The sequence below is a fragment of the Theobroma cacao genome, chromosome 2, assembly GCF_053813885.1.
Source record: "Theobroma cacao isolate CCN51 chromosome 2, ASM5381388v1, whole genome shotgun sequence".
NCBI classification, from domain to species: domain Eukaryota; kingdom Viridiplantae; phylum Streptophyta; class Magnoliopsida; order Malvales; family Malvaceae; genus Theobroma; species Theobroma cacao.
In genome coordinates this window covers 8,119,487-8,141,592 of record NC_142640.1, presented here as the reverse complement: position 1 = coordinate 8,141,592, position 22,106 = coordinate 8,119,487, and the positions used below count along the sequence as shown (strand labels likewise).

General features: G+C 37.3%; 4 protein-coding genes across 7 annotated transcripts; all 4 read left to right on the top strand.

Moving 5' to 3' along the window:
- The first annotated feature begins 45 nt into the window (after positions 1 to 45).
- On the top strand, positions 46 to 5,449 carry LOC18608417 (ABC transporter B family member 19-like). Its single transcript, XM_007043101.3, has 10 exons — positions 46 to 327; positions 402 to 456; positions 800 to 975; positions 1,061 to 1,261; positions 1,382 to 1,641; positions 1,729 to 2,042; positions 2,185 to 2,408; positions 2,523 to 2,866; positions 3,242 to 3,678; positions 3,831 to 5,449. Exons 1-10 carry the CDS (start codon positions 46 to 48, stop codon positions 5,306 to 5,308), a joined length of 3,771 nt encoding a protein of 1,256 aa, XP_007043163.2. The 3' UTR covers positions 5,309 to 5,449.
- A 579-nt stretch (positions 5,450 to 6,028) lies between these two features.
- Positions 6,029 to 10,713, top strand: DET1 (light-mediated development protein 1 / deetiolated1 (DET1)). 3 transcript variants are annotated; one of them, XM_088803896.1, is made up of 13 exons: positions 6,029 to 6,173; positions 6,475 to 6,554; positions 6,657 to 6,754; positions 6,869 to 7,299; positions 7,589 to 7,817; positions 8,212 to 8,358; positions 8,564 to 8,632; positions 8,801 to 8,857; positions 9,078 to 9,164; positions 9,242 to 9,406; positions 9,601 to 9,696; positions 9,933 to 10,032; positions 10,311 to 10,713. In XM_088803896.1, the coding sequence occupies exons 3-13, from the start codon at positions 6,683 to 6,685 to the stop codon at positions 10,448 to 10,450; spliced, it is 1,593 nt and encodes a 530-aa protein (XP_088660022.1). In that variant the 5' UTR covers positions 6,029 to 6,173; positions 6,475 to 6,554; positions 6,657 to 6,682; the 3' UTR covers positions 10,451 to 10,713. The 3 variants fall into 3 exon arrangements, with proteins under 3 accessions (XP_088660022.1, XP_017971257.1, XP_017971255.1); XM_018115768.2 differs by lacking the exon at positions 6,029 to 6,173 and having other exon boundaries at positions 6,462 to 6,554; positions 9,084 to 9,164; XM_018115766.2 differs by lacking the exon at positions 6,029 to 6,173 and having other exon boundaries at positions 6,467 to 6,554.
- Positions 10,714 to 11,596: 883 nt separating this feature from the next.
- Positions 11,597 to 21,255, top strand: LCBK1 (long-chain base (LCB) kinase 1). Of its 2 annotated transcripts, none has more exons than XM_007043089.3 (9): positions 11,597 to 11,764; positions 11,890 to 12,589; positions 12,690 to 13,061; positions 14,272 to 14,365; positions 14,473 to 14,510; positions 15,954 to 16,100; positions 16,427 to 16,526; positions 17,604 to 18,541; positions 18,885 to 21,255. In XM_007043089.3, the coding sequence occupies exons 2-9, from the start codon at positions 12,122 to 12,124 to the stop codon at positions 19,032 to 19,034; spliced, it is 2,307 nt and encodes a 768-aa protein (XP_007043151.3). In that variant the 5' UTR covers positions 11,597 to 11,764; positions 11,890 to 12,121; the 3' UTR covers positions 19,035 to 21,255. The 2 variants fall into 2 exon arrangements, with proteins under 2 accessions (XP_007043151.3, XP_007043152.3); XM_007043090.3 differs by having other exon boundaries at positions 11,598 to 11,764; positions 11,902 to 12,589.
- FTRA2 (ferredoxin/thioredoxin reductase subunit A (variable subunit) 2) lies at positions 20,429 to 21,255 on the top strand. The gene has a single exon (XM_018115821.2). The coding sequence runs from the start codon at positions 20,592 to 20,594 to the stop codon at positions 21,096 to 21,098; it is 507 nt and encodes a 168-aa protein (XP_017971310.2). The 5' UTR covers positions 20,429 to 20,591; the 3' UTR covers positions 21,099 to 21,255.
- Positions 21,256 to 22,106: the final 851 nt, after the last annotated feature.

Sequence of the window (22,106 nt, the reverse complement as noted above, 5' to 3'; positions counted from 1 at the left end):
GTAGGAGCACATTCAGGAACCAAACACTTTGGGTCGTCCACACCAATGGCACCCCGAACTCATGAAATCATGAAGGTAGAAGAGGAAAAGAGAGGGGTAATAGAAGACGAGAAGAAGAATGGAGATGCTGCCAACAAAGCTTTTCCATTCTATATGCTTTTGAGCTATGCAGATACACTGGACTGGACACTTATGGCATTGGGGACCTTGGGTTCCGTAGTACATGGCATGGCTCAACCTGTTGGATATCTGTTGCTAGGCAAAGCTCTTAATGCATTTGGGGACAACGTTAATAACATTGATGGCATGGTTAAGGCAATCAAGAAGGTATGCACAAGCTGCACCAGCTTAAAATTTTGATAGAGTTTTATCAGCACGTCTTGACTTGTTTTTTTGTGCAGGTTGTTCCCTTCGTATGGTACATGGCTTTCGCCACATTCCCTGCTGGAGTACTAGGTATCTTATTCTTGTCTTAGTAATATTAACAAGGTCATATGACAATTAGCCTTGGACTCCACAACGAATAGGCAATGAAGGATTACTAATTAGCATACCAATGTAAATATGCGTCTATTATACTATACTTTCTAGATTATCTTAAATGGGCCCCCTGTCAGAACTAATCTGTTAAGAGATACATAGTGGCTCTTAGGCAATGAATTCTACATTGTGTTTAAGAAGAAAGGAGCAATAGCCCCCTCTTTGTCTATGACACTGGAAGAACTGACAACATGATCTTGCAACTGCCTAGAACTCCCTTGTACTGCTCCATATATCCTTATGGATTTGAGCTTTGCAGAGATTGGATGCTGGATGTATGCAAGTGAAAGACAAATGGCACGACTAAGATTAACATTCCTGAGAGCAATGCTCAACCAAGATATTGGAGCATTTGATACAGATTTAACAAGTGGGAAAATAATTAGTGGAATGAGTTATGACATGAGTATCATACAAGATGCAATAGGGGAGAAGGTACATAACTGAAGCATTTGTTCACCTCGCTTTATAGCTTTCTTCAAAATGTTGACATATTGCTAACTTAACTTCTGACTCCCAGTTGGGCCATTTTCTTTCAAGCTTTGCAACATTCTTTTCTGCAATCTTTATTGCTGCCATATGCTGTTGGGAAGTTTCCCTGCTTATGTTTGTGGTTGCTCCTATGATTCTTGTGATTGGAGGTACCTACACCAAGAAAATGAATGCTATTTCAGCTACTAAGATGCTCTACATATCAGAAGCTACATCACTGGTAGAACAGGTAATAAGTTGTCAAAAAATGTAACTGCTTCTCGCTCCATATCTTAAACCTGTAAGATGATTAATACATGAGTATCTAAGTTATCTCAGTTATTAATATCTAAGGTTTACTATGCCGCAGACTGTCTCTCAAATCAAAACTGTATTTGCTTTTGTTGGAGAGAATTCTGCAATTAAATCGTTCTCAGAGTGTTTGGAGAAACAGTTCTCCTTAAGCAAAGGGGAAGCACTGATAAAAGGAGTTGGAACCGGCATGTTTCAAACTGTTACCTTCTGTGCCTGGGCTTTGATCATTTGGATTGGAGCTATTGCTGTCACTTCCAGGAAAGCAAAAGGAGGGGATGTTATTGCTGCGGTGATGAGCATTCTCTTTGGATCCGTGTAAGAGAAGACCCTGTCCTTGAGGCTAATAAAGTATTTCACTCCAGTCTCTACGCATATGTAACACCGGATTGTTTTAAATTGCAGATCACTTACTTTTGCCGCACCAGACATCGAAATATTTAATCAGGCAAAGGCTGCAGGATATGAGGTTTTCAAGGTGATCCGAAGAAAGCCAGCTATCAGTTATGATTCAAGGGGAAAGGAAGTCGAGAAGATTGGTGGCAACATCAAAATACGTGATGTATACTTTGCTTACCCTTCTCGGCCGGAAAAGTTGATCCTTCAAGGATTTTCATTGTCAATTCCAGCAGGAAAGATGGTTGCTTTAGTGGGCAGCAGTGGTTGTGGAAAGAGTACTGTTATCTCCTTAGTTGAAAGGTTCTATGATCCCTCCAAAGGTTGGTTGCATCTTCTTGGTGGTGCCTGTTACAATTTGAATTAATCGCTGTATTAGCGTGGTTATGCAAATGTCTACGCTGCTTTGATTCAAACAGGATTTCTATCTAATGCCAGGCTAATGAAAAATGTACTACACTGCAGGGGAGATTCTAATTGGCAATCATAACATCAAGGATCTTGATTTGAAGTTCCTTCGGAAGAATATTGGAGCAGTATCCCAAGAACCATCACTCTTTGCTGGCACTATCAAGGATAATATCAAAGTAGGAAATATGGATGCCAACGACAGACAGATCCAGGATGCAGCAATAATGGCGAATGCACATACTTTTGTCTCTCAACTTCCAAATCAGTATTCAACGGAGGTTGTCCACCTAGCCTCTATTAACTTACTTAAAAAAATTTTAAGGCTTGACTGTGCTGTGTAAATACACCAACCGACAAGCAATACTGACTTTGTGGTTAGGAATGCAATGCAGGTAGGCCAACGAGGAGTCCAGTTATCAGGAGGACAGAAACAGAGAATTGCCATAGCAAGAGCTATTCTAAAGAATCCTCCAATTCTTTTACTTGATGAGGCAACAAGTGCGCTTGATTCGGAGTCGGAGAAACTGGTCCAAGACGCCCTGGAGAAGGCTATGCAGGGGAGGACAGTTATCTTGATTGCGCACAGGATGTCAACCATTATCAATGCTGATATAATTGCAGTAGTGGAGAATGGACAAGTTACAGAAACGGGAACACACCGCAGCTTGTTAGACTCTAGCATGTTCTACAAAAATTTGTTCAGCATTCAGGACATTGGCCAAATTCGTGAGTCAAGGTATGTCCACATGTGATGCCCCAGGAATAAACTTGATCTCCTATATCTCAAAGTTTTGACTGGATTCATCCGAGTTGAATAAGAATGCTAAATTCATTCAAAATATATAAAAGAGAGACCGAGTTGGTGTTAAAATGGTTCAGTTGTTACATGTGAACTTTCATATGGTAGATGCACCAATGAATTATTAGTGGTGAATTTTCCTTTTTGAGAGAGATGCACTAACGAAATTTTAGTTGTTACATGTGACAACTGAACCATTTTAAGAGTAATCCGAACCTCAAAAGACAACTGGTGTAATTTTTATACTCAGAATTTATTTCAGAAGGAAAGTTAAACAACATTCTAACTTGCTTGGAACGTGGACAATGACAGGGCTAGTGAAGCCACTGAAGAAGCTATTACTACCGATCAACAGTTTTCACCTCTAGACACTGAGCCTAAGGAGGAAACAAAAGATCTCGACGGACATCTTAGTGAATCTTCCAAGCAAGTGGAATCGAAAAGAAGAAAAAACACAATTACATTCTTCAGAATCTGGTTTGGCTTAAAAAAAGGAGAGCTTGCAAAAGTTGCAACTGGCTCCATAGCAGCAGCTTTTGCTGGTGTTTCAAAGCCCTTTTTTGGATTCTTCATCATTACTGTAGGAGTAGGATACTACAAGAAAGATGCAAGGCAGCTGGTTGGGAGGTATTCCATCATCTTCTCTCTAATAGGATTGCTTGCTTTAGTCATGCACACCCTGCAGCATTACTTCTATGGAGTGGTTGGAGAAAAGGCCATGGCAAACCTCAGGCGAGCTCTGTATTCAGGTATTAATTGTCCCATGGGAATATCTAAATATATCATCATGTTTCCCTACTTCTTCTTTTTCTCAATGTGAAATTCATTTTGCTAGCTTCCATAAGTTTTAAGAAACATTCTCACGCCACATACTAACATCTGTTTCATTAAAATCTTGCAGGTATACTACGAAATGAGTTAACATGGTTTGAGAAACCTGAGAATAGTGTTGGTTCACTTACTTCAAGGGTCATCAATGACACCTCCATGGTCAAAACCATAATATCTGATCGGATGTCTGTTATTGTCCAATGTATTTCTTCCATACTAATTGCAACGGTTGTTAGCATGATTGTAGACTGGAGAATGGGTCTGGTAGCTTGGGCTGTGATGCCTTGCCACTTTATTGGTGGACTCATTCAGGCCAAATCTGCCAAAGGATTTGCGGGTAACTCTGCTGCTACACACCGTGAAGTTGTCGCCCTTGCTTCTGAGTCTGCAGCCAACATAAGAACCATTGCATCGTTTTGCCATGAAGAGCACATAATCAGGAAAGCCGCAAAGTCCTTGGAAAAGCCAAAGAAAAGAAGTAGGAAAGAAAGTATTAAGTATGGGATCATTCAAGGCTTTTCCCTTTGCTTATGGAATATTGCTCATGCTGTTGCTTTATGGTATACAACGATTTTGGTTGGTAGACGACAAGCAAGTTTCGTAAATGCCATAAGATCATACCAGATTTTCTCCCTCACAGTACCTTCAATCACCGAACTATGGACGTTGATCCCCGCTGCCATTTCCGCTATCAATGTTCTAACTCCTACATTTGAAACTCTTGACCGGAGAACAGAAATCGAACCTGATACACCAGAGGACTCACACCTTGAGAGGATTAAAGGAAAAATCGAATTCCAAAATGTTAAATTTAACTATCCCTTACGGCCAGAAGTGACTGTTCTCAACAACTTCAGTTTACAAATTGAACCAGGGACAAAAATTGCTCTTGTTGGGCCAAGTGGAGCTGGCAAGTCCTCTGTGCTGGCCATTTTGCTAAGGTTCTATGATCCGTGGAAGGGAAGGGTTCTTATTGATGGCAAGAATATAAAGGAATATAATCTAAGGATGTTAAGAAGACAAATTGGGCTGGTGCAACAAGAACCACTTCTTTTTAGTTCCTCAATAAGAGACAACATCTGCTATGGGACTGAACATGCTTCCGAGACTGAAATTGTGGAGGTATCAAGGGAAGCAAACATACATGAGTTCATAAGCAATTTGCCTGATGGTTTCGATACAGTAGTTGGGGAAAAAGGGTGCCAAGTTTCAGGTGGACAAAAGCAAAGAATAGCCATTGCAAGAACCCTACTAAAGAGGCCTGCAATCTTGCTTCTGGATGAAGCAACAAGTGCACTTGATGTAGAGTCCGAAAGAACCATAGTAAACGCCCTGGAATCCATAGATAAGAAGGGAAATGGTGGATTCTTGTCTAGACCAACCCAGATTACAGTTGCACATAGACTATCCACGGTCATAAACTCAGATGTGATCGTTGTCATGGATAAAGGAGAGATTGTGGAGATTGGTTCCCACTCAACCCTTATATCAGCATCCGAGGGAGTTTATTCGAGACTGGTCCAGCTTCAGAGTGCAATAGAAAATTAATACACTAGCAGATATAACCTCACTAGCTTTTCTTTTTTTCTTTTCAATCTGAAAGATCTACCTCTTGATGCATATAAAAGAAAGGCATGTAGCACGAGGATTATGAGTGCCCAACTTTAAAAAGATGCATCCAATATGTATGTACTTTCAATGATTAAGTAAAAGAATATTAGGTGACAAAATCTAATTTGAAGATAAAAAATTATATGTACTTTCACTAACGAAAATATAAAAAAATCAAAATAAATATTTAAGATAAGTATAAATTCATTCACGTATCTTAATTTTCAAAACAAAAAATTAATTTCATATACTTCAAAATTATATTATATATCATTAATGAAATAAAGAAACAATGTATCTCATAAATACAAAATTTGTTTAATATAATTGGATTATTTGGCTTCCATGAAAGAAACGAAAGAAATGTTGGGAGAAAGTGCTGAAGTAAGAAAAGGTTAAAATGGGGATAAGGGGAGAAAAGTGAAGGGCTGAAAGTCAAAAGGGATACAAACGAACTAGCATGGGATAACGGAACACGTTGATGGTGTAACGTCAATGGGTTGGTCCACAGTTTGTCCACGTGCCCATTCTCCTTCCCCTTCTTATTATCAAAATTTTTTTTTAAAACTAAAACCTTATACAAGCACAATAAATATTTTAAATTTTTATTTTTATTTTTTTTCGTTTTCTTTTCTCTCTCTTCTCACTTTTCCTTTAAAGACCGATCGTTAAGCATCGGATGTCGTCGTTGACCGCCGATTGTCAATCACCGAATATACCATGCTATGATCGTGATCGGTGACCATCGATAGACAACCGGTGGCGACATTCAGTGGCTGACGATCAATCCTTAATAAAAAAGGTAAGAGGAGAGAGAAATAAAGAAAAAAAAAAAGAAAAGAAATAAAAAAGTAATATGTTTTTAAACGTAAGGATTTAGAGTAAGTGGTAAGGAACTTAATTGCATTTGTATGAGATTTGTGAAAGGTAATTTACGATTTTGAGTCAAGAGGTTGGGTGAAGAAAATACATAAATATAGTGTTGTTGAGGTAATTTAATTTTTTTTTCTTTTAAAAAAAGTAATAACCTTTAAAAGAAAAAATCTGCATCTCTATTTTCACAGTCCCAAACAATTGACAATCCCCACTCAACTCTCTCTCAGCCTCTCATCACTCCCCGCCTTGTCATTGGCTACGTCGACGCTTCCACGCCCTGCTACTCCTAACTCCCATTTGCCACCAGGTATTTTATTTTTATTTCTATATTATCGATAATGATAAAGAAGAAATAAACATTAAACTCTCCATTTCCATTCAACTTTCTTTCAACAACTCCAAGTTCCAGCAATTGTCAGGGTTGATTTGAAGGTGATGTTTAAAACCAACAATGTCGCTTCCCGAATTTTCGAGCGCCAAATTCGCACCCCTGCTCCTGGAACCAGCGTATCTTTTCCTTCTTTCTCTGTTGTTGTTCTTTTGTTTTTATTTTTGTCTTGCCTTCCACTTGTTTGATAATTTCTCTCAAACCACCCACCCCCTTTTTTGGATAAATTACAGGTTCATTGTGCTAGAAGATTTTACGAGAATTTAGTTCCGAGTTTTACGATATATGACGTGAAATGTCCGGACCATTCATTTCGCAAATTCACGGATGATGGTCAGTACTTTATAAGTTTCAGTAAGAACAATCAGGATCTGATTGTTTATAGACCAACATGGCTTTCGTTTTCATGCAAAGAAGAAGATTGTGATAATACCCATGAACTCCCTCCCATGGCTAAGAGGTTTGAGAGTTTCTTCACGCAGTTATACGTTAGATCACTTACTTCCTGCAATGAGTTTATATGTAAAGACTTCTTTCTCTACGTGGAGAGTAACCAATTTGGGCTATTTGCTACTTCCACTGCTCAAATTCAAGATGCACCTGCCGTGGGTGGAGCTATTCCAGGCGTCCCATCTATTGAAAAAATTACCTTTCACCTCTTGAGGTAGTGTGTACCGTACCAGGTTTATTTTTGTCCGAAATTATAAAGGTTTTCGTTAACAAGTGCATATGGATACTGGTTAACTGTTTAATGCACAAATCTTGCCAAATTTAGAAGGAACGCTGCATTAATTGTAGAATTCTTTCTATAAATAACATTTTAACACCGTGCTGATGGGCTGATGTTAATATTTTTCCCGCTGAAAAATTATTATTCTGTTGGGAAGTTTACCCATAGAAATTTTTTGCTAATGCTATGCGGTTCTGTTCTGATTCTTTTGTAATACAATTAGGTTGGAAGATGGGGTTATACTGGATGAGAAGGTATTTCAGAATGATTATGTCAATTTGGCCCATAACATGGGTGTCTTCTTGTATGACGATTTGCTGGCAGTTGTTTCGCTTCGTTATCAAACAATACACATTCTTCAAATCAGAGACTCTGGGAACCTTGTTGATGTACGAGCTATAGGTGCATATTGTCGTGAAGACGATGAGCTTTTTGTAAATTCCAGTTCTCAGGCAAGATGTTATTGCCTTTATATTTTTTTTATCGGACTCCTATCGTGCTATGCAAATATCACATAGATTAGCTTAGGCATCAGTGAATTCATTTCAACAGTTATTACTTACTAGTAGATTGAAGTTATTGTGTTTACCATTAGTTGACTTACTGTTAGGCCTTAATACTTTTCAATGTAGGCCGCTTTCCTGTTTGTAAATGTTTGAACAAAAATGTGTTTGATTGAGAAGCTGTATCATTAGCATGCATCTCTGACCATAGTGGTTATCATATTAATTGTTAAACCGCAGAGGCTAATTATTTTTCACCATGTTCAAGTGTGGGCATCTGTACTAACAATCTAACCATTGATGATAGAACTTCACAAGTTCTGACAAAAGTTAACTGCATCAGTTTTCAGGCAATCGTGGAGACCTTGTAGATAATGGTATACATCATGACCAGCCTAATTCAAACAATTCTTTTTTGAGTGGTATCAAACAACGCTTACTTTCATTCATATTCCGAGAAATATGGAGCGAAGAAACAGATCAAACCCCGGTTAGATATTAGACTTTTTGGGCCTCAAAATAATTCTTTGTGTTTCATATTGCTCATGTTGATTTATATCTTTTTGAAGTTACTTCTGTTTTCACATCACTTGAAATTATCAGCAGCTCCAATAAGAGTTTTGAAGAGCTTCAGAAACATTTTTGATCTCTTGTAGCTTTAGAGATTTAATTGCATTGCTTCCTTGCTATATCAGAGGGTCCAGTGCCAGAAGAAGAAGTTCTATTTCCATTTCCAGGACTATGTTGACTTGATGATCTGGAAGGTAGAATTTTAATTTCTATGTTCTATAGTCTATACGCTTGTGCTGCTGTTTTCCACGAGTCATTGAGATCACTTGTACATTCTGTTTAGTCCTTTAATATAAGATGATGCAAGTCTTATTACACTAGGTGACAGATGTGTAACAAATTTATGCACAACTCTTGGATAGGTACAATTCTTGGACCGGCATCATCTGCTTATCAAGTTTGGTAGTGTTGATGGCGGGGTGAGGTTTTCTTGCTTTTGCCTGTACATTATAATAAAATAACAATAATATGATAGTAGGCCCGAGATATATGAGGAAATAGATCACAGTGGTGTCATGAAATAGTTTTATATTCATATTTCTTTGTCATAAAACCTCATATTCTTTCAAGACTGGAATACTAGTTGTGCTTTATATATAAATATTTAGTTGAAATACTTATTATTTGTTGACTTGAAAGTTTCAGATATCACGAAACACTGATCAACATCCTGCATTCTTTGCTGTATATAACATGGAGACAACTGAAATTGTTGCATTCTATCAGGTATTAGTTTGTTGTTATTTTGTGTTGTATTATTTTTTGAACTCTCTGACAATCACATGATTCATTACTTCTTCCAGAATGCAGCAGATGAGCTTTACCTTCTCTTTGAGCAGTTCTGTGACCACTTCCATGAAGCATCAATAAATTCATTGTATATGAATTTCATATCATCTCATTCAAATAATGTTCATGCTCTTGAGCAACTAAGGTGCATGAAGAATAAAGCCACCATCTTTTCACAGGTGAATCTCTTCATTAGCAGTTGTTACTAGTTTGTTTTTACTATTTTATTGTATGTTTTCTGGAATTCTCTTCATTATTTTTCCTTGTTGGGGTTTTACAAGGCATGATTAAAATTTTGATGGATATCGGTAGATCTTGGTTTTTTAAGTCTTCTGCCTGAGTTATGTCTGATTGTCTGATGATTTTTCTGCAGTTTGTAAAGAAGATGTTGTCCCCTTTGCCGTTCAATTGTCAATCATTGAGTCCTTCTCCCTACTTTGATCAGTCTCTCTTCCGCTTTGACGAGAAGGTTTGATTCACAGGCTGCTAGTTTCACCTATTCCCATGTTTTCTACCCCTTACCTTATATTATTATGAAGAGTAGGTGCCTTTATGTTCCTTACAATTTACAGATTTGTATTATATATGTTAAGGCCATAATGTATTTTCATTGTTCTATATATGCCTTTTTCTTTTCTTATTGTTCATCTGCTCTCTGGAATCCTGCTTATCAAGACCTCACCATTATCTTGCATGTTGTTGCAGCTAATTTCTGCAACTGACCGGCACAGACAGGTAACAGATCATCCCATCAGGTTCATTTCTAGGAGGCAGCCAAACAATCTCAAATTTAAGATAAAGCCAGGTGATGGTTTTTTTATCTTGAAGTATCTGTTTAGGCAATTTCGATTTTCCTTCTAACCTTTAAAGAAGCAAGGGTCTTTTCAACTTTTGTGTATAATTATATCAATATCAAGGCCTTACGAATCCGCCATATATGGCTTAATTAAATTTCACTTTTCATACACAATGATAATCTGTCTGTCTATGGTACTCATTTTGCTCATTTTTTTCCCACTCTTGTATGATTAAAACTATTACATGTATAGTATTAAATATTAATGGTTCAACCTTTTCTTTTAGGTCCTGAATTCGGTAATGCAGATGGTCGGAACAAAAAGATATCGTATTTCCTATTCCATCCTTTTTTGCCTCTTGCTCTATCGATCCAGCAGACTTTATTCTTGCCACCATCAGTTGTGAATATCCACTTTCGAAGATAATATTAATTTTTGTCGATGGCCACTCTCCCTTTCCTGAAAAAGCCTTCAGCTAGTTTTGTAGGGAATATGTACATTTGATTTATTAGATACTTGATAGTTCATCCATAATCATAGATGTTGTAGCCCAATTTGTAAAATGGATGTTTTCCCTTATCTTCCCATCTCTAAATTTATTGGTAAACACAACCTTACAGTGAAAGGAACCGTGGGAAGGTCAGGTTTAATTGCTGTAACCTTTCTCTAAAAGGTGGTTAAAGTTCAAAGTTGGAATCCTCTTCTTTAGTCTTTTTATCTTTTGTTGGGCCAGGGTGGGAAGGGAAGGGAAGCGCTTCCCTCTAGGAATTGGTAAATTTTATGCACCAACACTTATTCAGGCACACACACACACACATATATATATATAGTGAAGGTAAATAGTGAAAATTGGATTCAGCGGTTGGTTGGTTTATGCAGAGAAAAAGTAAACCTTCTCTCTTGTTTCTATGATTTAAAGTGTATTTGGGGAAGAGGTGGTTGTTTAACAAACCTTTTTCGAGTATGAATTTAACTCAAAGAATCATTGACATTTATCCGTAAGATGCTCTTTGATTACTTTCTAGTAATCTTAGAGGGACTGATGCTTATCAGCATATGTCTAATCTCATTCCATCCAATAATTACTAACTGAAATTCACAACCAACACGTTAATCGGGTTTCTTAAGCAATTAAAATTTCAAAAAGGGATCAAAACTTTCGAGTAATTCCAATTTAAGGCAATCTGAACCAAAAATACAAAACCTGTCATAAATGAAAAGCAAAAAAAAGGAAAGTTATGTTAGTTTTGTATGCCTTTATTGTCCACAATCCAAAAGCACCAAAATACTCAATAGCCCACAGACACGTCAAAGGCCATTTAGTTCGGAATTTGATGGATTTAATTTACTTTTGTTGAGAATTTATTATAGTAATTTTTATTCTTTTTTTGGCATATCAGTCATGAAATTTGAAAATATGAACAGAAAAAAGAGTCAATGCCTGCGTTGGGGACGCTGGCAAAAGCAGTAGAATTATTATTATTATTATTTTTGGTAGTAATATTTTATATTACGTTAATATAAAAAAATAGGGGAGCAATAGTGGTTGGATAAAATAAAATAAAAAAGAAAAAAAAAGGTGGGCTCATATTTCTTCCCCTGACAACAAATGAAATGAGCCCGAAAAGCCAGGGGCCTTCACCTTAGGTTTCAATCAGCGAATCCGCTTATCTCTCAACCTAACTCATTCCGGCAGCCGTACGATCGGCCGCCTTAGCCGCCGCATCCTTTTGCTTTCCGGTGAGTATAAATTTCTCAATTCATTCCAATTCCGATTTCCATTACTTTTAACCCTTTTTACTCTCCAAATTATTGACAAATTTCTATTGAAGCCAATTTTGAAACTAAAATTTGAAAATTCTAAGCTGATCTGACAGATTAATCGTGTGATTCGCGCTGTGGGGAGACCCCTGATCGGATTTCGAGCTCCCATCGTCATCATAATCTCCGAGTCCTCTGCTACAGCTGGCGTGCGATTATAAGAAGAAAAAAAAATAAAAGAAAGATTTTTTTTTGTATGTCTCCATCTGCTTATTTCTTGTCCGTGGTTGTGAAATTTGGTGTTGACAATTACGGAGCAGAAGCGCGTGAACGGATATGCAGAAGAGTGGGAGTCTATCCAGGAGTAGTAATAGTCCGTCAGTGAGAGTGTCGTCCTCGTCTCCGCAGTCTCAGCAGTCGTTGAGGCGGCTGAGCTTGTGCTCACAAATAGCAACCCACTCTTCCCCAATTGTGTTCCCTGAGAAACGTACTAAGAAGCTCAAGGCTTCCTCCAAACGCGGTGAAGCCCCTGTCTTTGATGATCAACCTGATAAATCCAAAAGGGAAGAGCACCGAATCGATATCGGAGGAGGGGATGAAAAATCTGATTTACTTGGTTATGTGGTTTGCTCAGGGAAGCTCATTTTAGATAAGAGAAAGAATGTCCCACCTAATACTAATTCCGCCGATGTAGAGCAGAATTCATCTACTGATATTGCCAACCAAGAAGCTGTCGATGCTAAACTCACTAGCAAAGCTTTGGTTTGGGGTTCTCATGTGTTGCCTCTCGATGATGTCGTCTCGGTAAACTTTTAACCTTTGAAGTGGGCCGTTGCAATGAATGAGTGTTTATTTTGGGTTTTTGAGTTTGCAATCAGCCTATTCAGTTTCTTTATCTTGACAGGTATCCTACAATGTGGGTGTTAGACATTTTACTGTGCATTCTTACCCTCTAAAAAAGGGTTCTTGTGGCCTTTCGTGTTTTATTAAACCGAAGAGAAGTCGAAAGGATTTTCGTTTCTTGGCTTCTAGTGTAGAAGAGGCAGTTCAATGGGTTGGTGGGTTTGCAGATCAGCAGTGTTTCATCAATTGTTTGCCTCACCCCTTGCTTTCTTCAAAGAAGCAAGCTTCTTCTGAATTGTTTCCGGTGGATGCTCCTCCTGAGCTCGTGTTCAGGTGCAAGAATCCACCAAAGATGCTTGTTATATTGAACCCAAGGTCAGGTCGGGGTCGTTCTAGTAAAGTTTTCCATGGCATTGTGGAACCAATATTTAAGGTATGTTGTGTATCCTTTATCTTGCCAATTTATATATATTCTAGTTCTAATTTTTTTTATCGTTGGACACTATCTATGGATTTGATACGTTGGAATAGGTTGTCTTTGATCATTATTGCTATTGTTACTTTGGAGTTCTCTTCCTTTCCCCCATATCCATTCATAACATGAATAAATCCATAGTGTATTCTTTCTCTTCAGTGAACTTGCATTGATTTTTCTCTGTATATTATATTTGGCAGTGTTTAAGGTCCTCCTTATTGTTTTCAAATTATTCTTTAAGGAGTTAATACGAGGACTTCCACATAACTGCTTCAAGCCATGAACATGTCGTGATTTGACTTTTTGTGAATCACTTGTACTGGAGTATGTATGGTTAGGTTAGGGTAAAAGTATATTTCTGTATGGTTAGGTTAGGGTAAAGTATGTTTCTTGAAATGAAGTTGCTTTAGGATTCTTTGCAACAATTTTAGAAGGTTGAATATGTTATCATGATGTTGTCTTCAAAATGAAAAATGATAAAGATCATGGCAAAACTATTTAGCAGTAGAAGAAGAGATCCTTAGATATATTGAGCTGCCTTATAACATTTTTGCAGAAAGGATGCTCTCAATTCAGCGGTCTTTGGCCCTTAATTAATAATTGTATTATGTATCATAGATAGAATTTTAAAATTTTTAGGGTTTCCGTGTTTACTGAGAGTGCTTAACTGCATGTATAGCCCTGAATAAGTCCAGATAAAAAATGAATAAGTTCAGTGGGTATGTTCTATTTGTGTTGTTCCCTGCTGATTATCGGATCGTCTTGCATTGCATTATGACTGTGTCTGTAAAGGCTTAGCTTTTGGAAGGTATCTTATGGATCAACTTATTCTAAGGCACATGTTAGGCACACATTAATTTTTAGGATTTTCCTTGTAAATAAGGATTGATATTATTTAAGTATAGAAATGCATTACAGGCATATTCTAAATAATGTGTAATTTACTTATTTATTTACTATTAAATGATCAAATTTTACATTGTGTTTTTTGGTTAATGGTCTTTGGTTTTTTTGTGTGCTTTATTTTCTCTTTTGTATAACTTCTTGCTTCTCTCCTTTGTTGTAAGATCCCTGTTTTCCCTTTCTTGTGTTATTATTATTGTCAAGAAGAAGCTGTTTTAGGGTTTGGGCTATATTGAGTTTCACATGTATATGCAAACTGTGACAGCTTGCAGGGTTTAAATTGGAGGTAGTCAAAACGACTTCTGCTGGCCATGCTAAAAAATTAGCATCTACTGTTGATATCAGCACATGCCCCGATGGTAGTACTACTTGAATATTTAATTACTTATTCTAGCTTTGCTTGTTTTAGATGATGGTCATCATCTTCTCCATTAATATGAATTTAAATCATTTTACTTCCTTTCAGGAATAATATGCGTTGGTGGTGATGGGATTATCAATGAGGTTGGCCATTTCAACTTTAGTTAAATTCTGATTCTTGTTTCCTGTTTATTATTTTTTTGCCTAGAGAATCTTTTGATGCATGTGGCATAGTTTCATTTATTTTTCTAGCCATTTCAACGCCATTAGTATTGTTTAGCTGCTACATTTACTAGGAAATTTACTCATAAATTTTTTAAGGCAACTGGTATTCTATTGTGTCATTTTGTGATTCCTGGATCAATTTTTTGAGCGACTGGCCTTTAATACCCTTGTGTCTATGATCGGGTTGGGAATAATTTTAGGGAATGAGTTATAACTATATTTTATATAAATATGTTGCAATTACTGTTTACTCATTATGCAAGTATATCCCTCCAGCGTACGTATTTACGGTATTAAAGACTTTGGAGTTCAAAATTAACATGGAATTTTATCTAATTTGGCCTTGTAAAGGAAGAATATTGCAATGTTTTCTATGTTATTCATCTTTTAGAATAATTTTTCAAATTGATATGCTTAATGAAGGTCTTAGCTAATATAAACACTTGTCCTCTAAATGTAGAGAGGACTCATTCTCAATTGAGGCTGTATCCGTATCCAATGACGTTTTGCCTGATCCTCAACATGGTACAAAGTTTCATCTATTTTGTGCTTTCATGAGCCAAAAATTGAAAATGTGTTATCTCTTAACAGCACACAACTTTTGAAAATTGTTTTAATTAAGTACACAACTTTTGAAATTGTTAGTTAGAAACCCTAATCCCAACAATAGGGATTGGCTACAGAGGATTCTTTAATGGTAATTAGGATTAGGCAATGTTGAATTTTATGTCTCGTTGTTGTCTAGTATATCCTTTTCATTGCTTTGACCCTTGTCATTTTTCGTGTTCCCTTTGCTTTTTTTTTTTCATGCAGTAAAATAGTCAATGTTCTATAACATAAAGCATACACAATTTTAATTCATTCTATGAAGTCTGTTTTTCAACTTGATCAAAGCTTTATGATCATTTAAAGCTCAAGAAGGTCTCTTAGATCTTTTTGAATAATAAACATCTTCCTTAGTCATTCTCTATAGTAGTTGCTAGAAATCACCTGGAAACCTTCTATCAGTTTGTACTGCATCCTTAATTTTTTCTTTTTCTCCCTTTCACTATAGTTTTGTCAATATTTTTAGTCCAGTCCTACTTATCATACAGGATACCTGATAAGTTTATTATCAGCCTTGATGATAAGTTCATTGTTATAAGCGCATAAACATCAAATTTTCTATCTTCATTGTAGGGGACTTCTCCCTAGATGGTGTGAGGATTTTTTGGTACTGGATAGTGACTCAATTGCTCTGTTGAAAGCATTTTAATAGAATATAATGCTTCCTTGTTCTTTGGATGGGATTGCATTCTATTAGGTATTCTTCTAGTGTTTCTTAGTTATTAAGCTGGTTGCTTCATCTTGGTGAATTTGTAGGTTCTAAATGGTCTGCTTAGTAGAGACAATCAGAAAGAAGGAATTTCTATACCCATTGGAATTATACCAGCAGGTTCTGACAACTCACTTGTTTGGACTGTTCTTGGAGTTAGAGATCCAGTCTCTGCTGCGATTTCTATTGTGAAGGTAATGCTGCCAAGTGAATTCAACATGAGATTTGCTTTATTTGCTGGTTATTCTGTTACTCCCTTTGTAGATTGATGCCCAGCCTTCTTCTAAACCTTTTTGCCCCATGGGTCTGAAATCGGTTAACAACAATGACCCTAACGTGTTGCTTTGAAAAGTTTTGGAGAAATGTCTCCATGCTATTACGTCTCTATTGGGGGAAACATGTTCTTTTTGTAAACTGTAAGAAAAAGGAGTTCTGAGAACACGCCATTTGTCATAGATAAATTAGCTTTCTACTGGGCATTTTGTTGCCTACAATTGAGGTTATCTCTTTTTGGTTCCAGGGAGGTCTTACTGCTACAGATGTTTTTGCTGTTGAGTGGATTCAGACTGGTGTTATTCACTTTGGGATGACGGTCTCTTATTATGGTTTTGTCAGTGATGGTATGTATTAGTGACAAGATGATCTATCCTGGCTAATACAGTAGAAATTGGTTTGTTTCTAGTTTTATCAATGTCGGTTCTTTCCTTACAGTTATCCTTTTCTTTCCCATTTTGTTTGAAATGTGGTCTGATGTATGCTTTGATGTTTCCAATCTAGCATATTTTACCATCTTGACATGTGACTGAATAAATACGTGCTGTGATGCCTCAATTCGGACTGTGAGTGACACTTGTTGATTATGATGCTCCTTTTAGAATGATTTGACCATTCTTCCTCACATCCGTTGCACGCATATAATTAGTCAATAATTTTGGCGTTTAGAAGGGTGACTGGTTTCCTTTTTCACTTGTTTGGCGATTCCCTGCATCAAGAAAAGCCATCTTATGTTCCCCATTTTTTGCTATTTTCCTGTCATCATAAGTTTGTGTCTATAATTGACATCATATGTCAGAATTGCTCCTAAACTAGCCATTGTTTATTATTTGCCGCTTTTGTTTGTATCTTTTGGTTTTAAGTTGCTTATTTATGGTTGAGGCACCTGGTACATCTTTAATATTCTCTACGGTCCATACTTAAATAATTTCATTCTTACATACTTGCGTAAGATATATCCTTATACTCTGAATTTTGATTCTAATATCTGTCTGGCTTATATCTTTTTTTTTATTTTTTTGAAAGGCTGGCTCAGATCTTTATAATTAACAATTATTGTCATCAGGGTGATGCTTGGTTTTAAGTCTGATTGTTGGTTTTAAGCCTGATTGGTGCTAGTAATTAAATACTAGTTCAATGACTGGGTAAAAAGATGGTAAACTAGGGTGCCAGTTTGCAAATTTTGCATGATTGTCTTGTATGCTTTTTCATCTCTTAGTTTGTTTAAATTAATAGACTGATCCATGAACATGAATACAATAAAGGCAAATTAGATTCAAAGAAGGCCTACATGATTTTCTATATATACAATGATTGATGAAAGAAAGTCTTTCATCAGAGAATATAATGATGTGTGAATGAAATAATTCCCCTTTATCATGGGAATGATAATTGTATGTTTGTATCTTTTTCTCATGTTGCAGTCTTAGAACTTTCTGAGAAATATCAGAGACGATTTGGTCCTCTACGATATTTTGTTGCTGGGTTCCTCAAATTTTTGTGCTTGCCGAAGTACAACTATGAAGTGGAGTACCTGCCAGTAGTAAAAGAGGAGCAAGAAGGTAAAAACTCAAGTGATCGGGAAGTGGTTGACATGTCAGACCTGTACACAGACATTATGAGGAGGTCAAACACAGATGGCATTCCCAGAGCCTCTAGTTTGTCCAGTATTGATTCAATAATGACTCCTAGCCGAATGTCTGGAGGTGAGATGGACACGTGTAGTGGCACTCATGCAAGCACTGAACCATCTGACTATGTGAGAGGCCTTGATCCCAAAAATAAACGGCTATCATCTGGGAGAAGCAATGTAACAGCGGAGCCGGAAGTTATTCATCCTCAGTTACCAATCTCAACGACTCCAAACTGGCCAAGGACCAGATCAAAGTCAAGGACAGATAAAGGGTGGAGTGGATCGACGGCAGCACATGATCCTTCTAGATGTTCTTGGGGTACTGCTGCAACAAATGATAGAGAGGATATATCTTCAACATTGTCTGATCCAGGTCCAATATGGGATGCTGAACCAAAGTGGGACACTGAGGCTAACTGGGATGTAGAAAATCCAATCGAGCTACCAGGGCCATCAGATGATGTTGAATCAGGAATAAAGAAGGAAGTTGTCCCAAGATTCGAAGATAAATGGGTTGTGACTAAGGGGCCATTTCTTGGCATCATTGTGTGTAACCATGCATGCAGAACTGTGCAGAGTTCTCAGGTGGTGGCACCAAGAGCTGAACATGATGACAACACCATGGATATGCTGTTGGTTCACGGGAGTGGGAGACTGAGGCTGATGAGATTCTTCTTGCTGCTGCAGATGGGTAAACACCTTTCACTGCCATATGTTGAATATGTCAAGGTACGAGCATCAATTTTTCTTTATTCCGTAAAGAATCTTATATGTCAAATATAGTTACTTGATTATTGAGCCCATAAAAGTCCATCCAAGTGCAAGATTCTTAGTTGAAAAAATTGTCAGTGCAGCTGGACTAGATGCATGTGATGAAATAATTGTTGCTGGTTTGAACATGTGTTTTGCAGTTTGTGCACTGTTTCTTACATATGGTATTTGGCCCATGCACTTTGATTTGATTTGGGATGCATATTGGGTCCAACTGTTGGATCAGTGAATACTGAGTCCTATACTCAAACATAGACACATGATTTAAGACCATCTAACTATAGCTTCCACTGAAATGCAGGTGAAATCAGTTAAGATTAAGGCTGGGAAACACACACATAATGGTTGTGGTATTGATGGTGAGCTTTTTCCCCTCAACGGACAAGTAGTATCGTCTTTGCTTCCAGAACAGTGCAGACTAATCGGTCGCTCCCCAGGCCGTCATGTATAATGACCAAGAGATCTGTTTTTTTGAATTTTCTTCTTTTTGTGATATCTTGGGACGTGAATGCTCTCTTCTAAACTCGTGGCTGTGGAATATGCAGAGTATCCTTATAGAAAACAAAATATATCTTCTGATATATTTTTCATGTTAACCCCCCCTTCCCATTTGGCCGTTTGTGCATTGCATACATGAGGTCCCTGTAAATTTTTTGTTGGGTTTATGTATCTGTTGCTTGTTTATTTGTTTATTTGCTTCTTTACTCCCCTATGGTATATACGCTTTTATCTTGATTGTTTCTCTGTGTGAGCTGCTATATGTACTGAAAACTCACCTTTTTTTTTTTCTTTATAAATTTCTTTACATTATCATCTTCAGAACTCTTCTTAGATATTTACACAACAGAGTGTTTTGTCCTCTTATCTCCTTCAATATTTCCTGTTTCTTTCCTTGTTTCATATCACATTAAATGAAAAGCACCCAAGTGTCCGATGTCGAAGTGCTATTAGAGGAAGGAAAGCGATGGCACAGCAAATCGCATTCATTCCTTCTTTTCCGAGCCTAAATTTGTACTGTAGTTCCTTTAAAGATGGTGCGTTGGCGCGATGAATTCTTGGGTGGTATATTACAGAACAAAAATGTGGTGGGGTTAGGTTACTGTGGTAGAAGACGAAAAACACGAGCCTGAGTCCTTTGCCTGGTCATTGCTGGCTCGAGTTTCGTTATCCATAAAGATTGGAGGAGAGTGTCCCAGGTTGCCTTGTCCACCTCTCGTTCCTAATCCCCTACCCCTTGTCGCCACCGATTGCTGTGGACAAACATCATTATCCATCTCAGCCACTGTTGTGAAGAAGAAAAAAAAAAAACACAAGGTAGGAACAATTTAAAAGCAAAGATTAATTAATCTAGTTCATAGGATATTTATCTCTCTCTCATTTGTCTGCTTTCTTTGTAATTTCCCTTTCAATCCTTAATTTTCTGGATTGGCTCGAACGAATATCTACAATGTGGTGGCCAGGGTTCATAGACTCCGATCCACCATGAGACCCGTTTGACGATTGGAGAAATTAATTCATTTTTGAGGTCAAATTTATATCAATAATTACTAGTAGTTGGATTAGTCATGATTTATACGAGAGAGCGAAGTTATTAATTCAAGCTTTAATGATCAATAAATGGAATTGTAAAAGGATAAATATTAATTCAAGCGGCTATACATTTATGATTATTTAGTTTTTTATTAAGTAATTTAGAATGTAAATATTCAGTTTTTTTTTCCATAAAAAAAAAATTGATAGAATCCAACGGCTACAATTGAAAAGAAAAAGGAGGTCCGCCATATCTGTGCATCACATTTTTATCTTAACAAGAGGATATAAAAAGTAGAGACTGGTAATGAAGTACTCCACGCTCCCTCCACCTGACAGTTTGCTGTGCTTCGATTCTTTGATTCAGCCAGTAGAAGAAATCGTTTCTGACACGCATATCTGGCGGGGATTCGTTCATAGAAGTTAGAAAACCCCAAAGCGAAAGAAAGGAAGAAAGTGTAGACCCAACAAAATAGAGATGACTGCAAGTACAGCCACTTTGGCTTTCTCTTCGGCAACGCACGGTTCTTGTTTGATTACTTGTTCAAATGGAAAATCATCACCAGAAACCAAAACGACGATGGTGACGCTGAAATCAGCTCCGTTTCCTTCTCCCTTGACCGCCGTTAATGTGACTAGAAAGGCAAGGAGAATCATTTCCTGCCAAGCTGTCTCCACCGCTTCCGTGGACAAGGACGAGAAATACGCGTCGGTTTCAGGATCGGCCGAAGCTGAAGAGGAGGCTAAAGTAGGGGCGAAGGTTAGGGTGAAGGTCCCGCTCAAAGTGTATCACGTGCCTCGCGTGCCAGAGGTGGATCTGACCGGTATGGAAGGAGTGATTAAACAATACGTCGCGCTCTGGAAAGGGAAACGGATTTCAGCTAATCTTCCTTACAAGGTGGAGTTTGTTAAGGAAATTGAAGGCCGGGGACCTGTCAAGTTCTTTGCCCACGTTAAAGAGGACGAATTGGAATTCCTTGATTAGAATCGTGATTCTTATCCGTATGCCAGGCAAATACTTTTTTTTTCTTATCTATTTGCTTTCTTGCTACAACGTAAAACCAATAACTACTCACTGTTGTATGTAATTTTACCTTTACCTTCAGTTCTACCTGGGAATGGAATTTTCATCTGTTAATTAATTGGTAGCATTGAAGTTTTTATATCCGAGGGTTATCTTCAGGTCTCATTTTTAGGATTATTGACTACTTAGCTGCGTATTTTTTGTATATGTTTTGTACTTTTTTTCCACTTTCCAAGGGTTGTGGATGAATAGAGATGCTACCACTGGTATATTAACTATAGTTAGAATTTAGTCTTTTACTCGTATATGCTTTCTCCTTCGTGCGACTCCAGGCAAAATGGGGTTTCTATCAGGAATCTGTCATGATACCAAAGCTGACTTTTTAGCCCTTCTGAAGGGCTCAGGTGGGCCTCTGTTGTTCAATTTATATTGGCTCTCAGTCATTGTGTGCTGTTGCAATTTGTTCATTCAAGGATGGTAATTAGGTTTACTTTTATTTTGGAACTCTCAAACACTAGACTACAAATGAATCCCAGGAACGTGGTTTGGAGGGTGAGGGTGTCATTTAGTGTGAATGTAAAAAAGCCACTGCTATTTCTGTGCAAAAGTTGCTCCTCTGTCTTTTAGTGTTTTCGAAGATGATTAGTGGTAATCATCCCACAAAACAAACTTGACTGGTTCAATACATTTTACTTGAGAATATTACATGGCATCACAATTTAGTTTCCTGCTGAAGTTTCTATATTTATTGTGCATAATTATAACTAGTATTGGTGATAATAATAACCTGTACTATTATTATGTAGTTTCCTAAAACTGAGTTGTTCTCAGATACTATCATATGCTATTATGTTATAAATAAGTGTCTCGTTAAGTCTGTTCGTCTCGTTCAATACTTTGGTTGTTATTTTTTCATTGCATTGGCACATTTCTGTGGCATCATCATTTAATTAGCTATAAAGCATGACT

Bases quoted from the DNA above. Each gene is read 5' to 3' on its own strand.
- LOC18608417 (XM_007043101.3), top strand. From the start codon at position 46: ATGGCACCCCGAACTCATGAAATCATGAAGGTAGAAGAGGAAAAGAGA. The intron at 328-401 runs GTATGCACAAGC...TTTTTTGTGCAG, and splicing joins TGGTTAAGGCAATCAAGAAG to GTTGTTCCCTTCGTATGGTA. The intron at 976-1,060 runs GTACATAACTGA...TCTGACTCCCAG, and splicing joins AAGATGCAATAGGGGAGAAG to TTGGGCCATTTTCTTTCAAG.
- DET1 (XM_088803896.1), top strand. From the start codon at position 6,683: ATGTTTAAAACCAACAATGTCGCTTCCCGAATTTTCGAGCGCCAAATT. The intron at 9,165-9,241 runs GTATTAGTTTGT...TACTTCTTCCAG, and splicing joins AAATTGTTGCATTCTATCAG to AATGCAGCAGATGAGCTTTA. The intron at 9,407-9,600 runs GTGAATCTCTTC...ATTTTTCTGCAG, and splicing joins AAGCCACCATCTTTTCACAG to TTTGTAAAGAAGATGTTGTC.
- FTRA2 (XM_018115821.2), top strand. From the start codon at position 20,592: ATGACTGCAAGTACAGCCACTTTGGCTTTCTCTTCGGCAACGCACGGT.
- LCBK1 (XM_007043089.3), top strand. From the start codon at position 12,122: ATGCAGAAGAGTGGGAGTCTATCCAGGAGTAGTAATAGTCCGTCAGTG. The intron at 16,527-17,603 runs GTATGTATTAGT...CTCATGTTGCAG, and splicing joins TTATGGTTTTGTCAGTGATG to TCTTAGAACTTTCTGAGAAA. The intron at 18,542-18,884 runs GTACGAGCATCA...ACTGAAATGCAG, and splicing joins CATATGTTGAATATGTCAAG to GTGAAATCAGTTAAGATTAA.